At 54.9% G+C, this 5492-nt stretch overlaps 1 protein-coding gene across 1 annotated transcript in view; it reads right to left on the bottom strand.

Annotated features, from left to right (window-relative positions):
• Nucleotides 1–5492, bottom strand: part of VOLCADRAFT_96434 (uncharacterized protein) — a gene marked incomplete at both ends in the record, with an annotated part of 10409 nt that extends 4917 nt beyond the window's left edge. The window contains 5 exons of the mRNA XM_002955506.1: nt 350–1869; nt 2002–2141; nt 2300–2362; nt 2551–2613; nt 5478–5492. Of these exons, the coding sequence (XP_002955552.1) occupies nt 350–1869; nt 2002–2141; nt 2300–2362; nt 2551–2613; nt 5478–5492 (1801 nt within the window). The remainder of the gene's footprint in view (nt 1–349; nt 1870–2001; nt 2142–2299; nt 2363–2550; nt 2614–5477) is intronic.

A 5492-nucleotide genomic window follows, 5' to 3' on the forward strand; every position in this document is an offset into this window, starting at 1 on the left:
CGCGCAACAGCGTACGGTGCTCTGCACATAGCCAACATATAGTCGTGTAATGGCACACAACGTCATTCATGAATCGGAGCAAATGCAAAGAAGTAATGAAATGGCTAATGAATTGAAAGCAGTCAGTCCTCACACAACTAGACAGTGACCTCGTAGGCGTACTGCGCATGTGGCTCTTTATCCGTTCCCCTGCAGCCGAACTTATAGCACGTCATCCCGCCAACCTTATTAATATGGACTTTAGCGATGGCCCTGTAACAATGGCAGCACGTGGTCAGTAGGTGGTCTTCCAAGCAAACCGGACATTGGTTCCAGTGCCAAAGCTTGTCCGCACCCTTGCAGACCTCACCGGACCCCATTCGCGTGTACACAAAGGTGTCCTCGCTGGGTGAGGCCACACTTGATCCTGGTCCCCGTGGCAGGTCTTCATACCTCCCGGGAGACATGCCGTGCTCCTCCGGCTCAGCCTCTACACCCGCATCGTTGCCATCACCCTCCCAGGGGTCGTCAATGTCGATGCCGGCTGCACCCGACGAGCCCATAGCGCCATATGCAGAGGCTCCAGAACCCAGTCGCTGCCGTTGTTCGTCCTGTTGGTGGTAGGCAGGGAAAGTGTCGTCCAGCAACTGCTCCTGTGGTGTTGACTGCCGCCACGGCAGCGGCGTTGGCTTGTGCTGTGGCTGCTGTATGGGATACCGCCACTGCTGCTGAAGCTGTCCCTCCATGCTGTCTCCACCACGTTGCTGTGCCTGCTGGTGTCGCTGGAGCCCCCGGTACTGCGGCCGTGGTCGCTGCTGTTGCTGCTGCAGCAGCCCCGTATGCTTCCGTCCAGCACCCATTTGGTCCGGCAGCGGCGCCTCATAGTCGCCACCAGCCGGTCCGTACACCCCACTACCACCGTGAGCTGAAGCTGCACCCCTCTGCAACCCGGCGACACCGGCACCCCTGGGCAGGCACACACCGCGGTTCATGCCCGGCGGCAGGCCGTGGGTCCGCAAATGTGGCAGCGGAGGCAGTGGAGGGGTCGTGCGGTCAGGATGAACATGGGCGGCTGTGGCAGTGGGAGCGCGCTGATACACATCCGGCGCGTCTGGTTGCATGGCGGGGGCGCCAGCAACAGGCACTCGCTCCGCCTTCTTGACGAGAAAAGGATCGAGTCGCACAAACCCAAATTGGACTTGAGGCTGCTTGTTAAAGGTCTCGGGCCGCTGCTGTGCTCGCAAGGTTATCATGGCGAGGTTAGCCTTGTGGGTGTCGGTCTTCAGGTGGTTTCGTAAATTGGCGGTTGCTGACGACACCGAAGCTATCGGCCTATAGCCACCTGCAGTCGACGCGAACCTGGCATCGGCCACATCGGCCGGGACGTCAGGCCCCCGTGCTCGCTTCTTGTCTCGTCCTTTGCCACTACCACCACTTGATGTACCAGCGGCGGCAGGCCCCACCTCCGCCAGTTCCATCGACCGTGCTCGCCTCTTGCCCAGCATTTTATCACTACCGCCAACAGCCACGCCAGCCCCCGCCCCCGCACTCGCATCGGCCTCCGCTGAGTACCAACCACTCGCCGCACTTGACAGCTTGCGGGGAAAAGGGTTGGGTGGTGGCACGGGTGGCAGTACGCCTAGGTTACAGGCCTCGCACCAGATGAGCCCCGGTACCGCCTGGTCGCTGGACCCGCCTGCCTCTGCTGCATACACGATGGATCCATCCTTGTTGGCATTGACGGAGATGACACTGAATACACGCTGGTCCAGCGGCGGTGGCTCGTCAGCATTGACAGGGTACTTGTGCACCAGCGCCAAGTTCACGCAATTCTCCCCGCCGTTCATCGTTTGGTCAAGGCCCTCCTGAGGGTCGAGGAAAAGAAACTCACTACAGTCAGAAGATACAGCGAAAGGCAGCAAGCATGACCAAGTAACTGTGTGCCGAACAAGGAATCTCTTGCCCCCCAAAAGCATGCGCTCCGTTGTGGAAGTACTGCTGAGCTCACACGAGTGTACTCACCGTGATCCGCCTCGCCATGTCCTCGCTCGGCCGAGGTACAAGAAAGTGCCCCACAACGCATGACCTGTTGGCCTTCCGGTCGAGAGGCTACTGCCTCGTTCGATGCAACGTCGCCGTTTGTACGTGAGAGTGGCGGGGCGCTGACGGCATGCATGGCAGGCTACATGGGTTGGGGCAACAACGCGCCCCCTCGCAGCATGATCTAGGCGTTGTGCATTCGGAGATTGTGCGTGTGTGCCGTTGTTCAATGCGGCCCTTTAGTGTCGTACGATGCTTGTAGAATGAACCGCCTGCCTACCTGTACACTTTTGTCGCCGTTTGTGCCGTAACGTGAATAAGGAGGGGCGTCGGGGACTGTGCGCTGACGGCATGCGCGACTAGCTTCGCGGGTTGGGGCAACAACGCGGGCCCCCCCCCCCCCGCAGCATGATTGTTGTGCATTCGTAGGGTGTGTGTGTGCGCGCCGTTGTTCGGAACGGTACGGGGCCAGATAAGTCGATGCGGCCCTTTAGTGTCGTACGATGCTTGTAGAATGAACCGCCTGCCTACCTGTACGCTTTTGTCGCCGTTTGTGCCGTAACGTGAATAAGGAGGGGCATCGGGGACTGTGCGCTGACGGCATGCGCAACTAGCTTCGCGGGTTGGGTCAACAACGCGCCCCCCCCCCCGCAGCATGATTGTTGTTCATTCGTAGGGTGTGTGTGTGCGCGCCGTTGTTCGGAACGGTACGGGGCCAGATAAGTCGATGCGGCCCTTTAGTGTCGTACGATGCTTGTAGAATGAACCGCCTGCCAACCTGCCTGTGTTAAAATGGATACCCTGCTTGCAAAATGCTCGACTTTGCCCAGTCTATGAGATAATAATATGCGCTAAACGACTTGGAGGCAACCTTCAGCTGGTCAGCTTGACGTGGGAGGGTTTGGGATAGAAACCTCAAAGGGATTGAGATTGACCACGAGGGGATTGAGATTGCCCTATGAGGGGATTGAGATTGCCTCACGGGGGGATTGAGATAGACCAACAGGGGATTGAGATTGACACAACAGGGGATTGAGATTGACACAACAGGGGATTGAGATTGACACAACAGGGGATTGAGATTGACACAACAGGGGATTGAGATTGAGACCCCTTGGATTGAGTTTACACTTTCGGATTGAGACCAAGGGGTGGTTAGGATTGAGGCCAGTTGCCTACCCTCCTGACTATACACGACGCTGAAACTAGGAGAACTTTGGCACTATGCACGATGAATGGATTCATGTGTTCGGAAGGAGTCCACGTGGCGCACCGGGTATTGCTGTACTCACTTGCCTGCCACATACACCATTAAGGACACGCGACTACCTAAGTGGAAGCTAGCGCAAACCACCCAGTGGTAGGCCTGGGCCATACATCCATGCCATCAGCAGGCTCCTCACACCACCCCCAAGCGGCGCACCCAATCCAAACGAACTATAACCGGCGTGCTAAGGTAGGATTTTGCTTGCACTGGGTGGCGCAGGCAAACGCGCGATGCGGGGCTGGGCGGCGCAGGTGAGGGCGCGGCGCCGGGCTGGGCAGCGCAGGTGAGGGCGTGAGGCTGGCGGCATCTGTGACATAGCATAGCATAGCATTATGCCCACATATAAAACCTTTGTATGGAAACGCAGCTGAGGCTAATCAGGAACAAAGAGTGAGGAATGTCTACATACAGACATATGTACTCCGTATGTTCAGACGTACATAGTTCAGGCATTACTGGTAGCGCACATACCGATGCCCCTTGAGGATCTGGGATCGAAACCTGTTAGGAATCCCTAGGAGGGTGGAAGTCAAATGTGCCCCTTTTCGGTGGCTTATAGTTGACTTGCGAGCTGACCAGAAATGGAGTTGAGCCGGCGTTGATCTGGCAGATTCTGTTGAATGCTGGTGGTGGGTGCTGAACATGAGCGATTCACTGAGAAGACGGCTGGCCCCTGACCCGCCCGGGCACGGATCGATGATATGTAACAAATACATACGTACATACAGGTATATACCTTGCCCACGCTCGCGTTTCAAACCCTGCTGTAGAGGCCCTGACAATAACAAAAAGCAGAAATAGCCCGTCCACGTCATCGTATTAAGCAAAGAAAGCATTCACCAAGCGCTGTTATATAAAACAGCAAAAATCTATTTACTCATAATACATGGGCAAGCAGTGGTTTGTCCCAGGATAGATAGTTCAGATAGAAGCACGCGGAATTCGGGCATGATTAACATTATGTTTCACCTTTTAAAGTATCCACACCCACACCAACATTCGCACCCACCATCATCACCACCATCATCGCCTCATGCTCGCTCATGCCACACAAGCACGTGCAAATACGCGCTTACATTTGGCACACCGATGTTCCGATCCTCCTCATCCTCATCACCATTCTATTTGGCAGAGCGATTTAACATCACTAAAAAAGCACAGGCGTGCAAGACGTGCAAATCATACAAACAAAAACATGTCGTAGTGGTTATGTATCCCACAAGCAAAGTCATGCGTGTGGGTATGTATTGTCCGTGGAGATGAGAGAGTGAGTGTATGAATGCATTTTTGGGACAGCAGAGGCAGTGTCTCCTGATACAACACACTGCATAAAGTGCCAAAGACAGGACGAGCACTAAAACATAGAAATAATGGCTGGTAAAACCGTTGCCATGTTAAACTACTGAGCAAGCGCCAAATCGCTCCCCAAGTCTAAAACCCATGGTCGCACTCAAAACGTAGGACATCTCCCGCATACACACAGCATACATACATACATACATACATACATACATACATACATACATACATACATACATACATACATACATACATACATACATACATGTATGCATACACTACGGCTAACCGATTCATATGTTTCGTGCTGCTCCTGTCACCAACCCATCATCACAATTAAGCAATTCACCCCCCCAGCAAGTACTGCTGTCGTACAGGGTTGCTTTACCCCTGCGGTTGCCGTTCAACTGTCGACCGGGGCCCTTGACAACCACAATTCACAATATAAACTAACCTGCCCAAGAGGCCGCAAAAAACATTAGCACGCCTTGCGCGCCCCGTAGTGCTCAGAAGCTATACTAGAACACAAGACAGACGCAAGTGATTTTCTTAACATGTGCCACCCGGATAGGGCCCCGCAGGTTTGCGAATGGCGCAAAACACACACACACACACACACACACACACACACACACACATACACACACACACGTGCGCACACGCCTGAGAAGGTAACGGGGTACCAATCGCGGCCGACGTCCCCCCCCTCTGCCCCCGTGGCCAGCAAGGTTCGGTAGCATCCGCCCGCTTGTGCCGCCCTCGGCCCGCTCGGGGCTCTGGGAGCTATTGGATATCCAACACCTTTAGCAATTCTTTTTTCACTTTCGGGTTTTACTTGGAACCGCAGACAGGGACCTGTCCGCTTGACCCCAACCCCGAAAATAACACTCACTTCCATCAGCAACAT

Source organism: Volvox carteri (assembly GCF_000143455.1).
Source record: "Volvox carteri f. nagariensis unplaced genomic scaffold VOLCAscaffold_52, whole genome shotgun sequence".
Taxonomy (NCBI): domain Eukaryota; kingdom Viridiplantae; phylum Chlorophyta; class Chlorophyceae; order Chlamydomonadales; family Volvocaceae; genus Volvox; species Volvox carteri.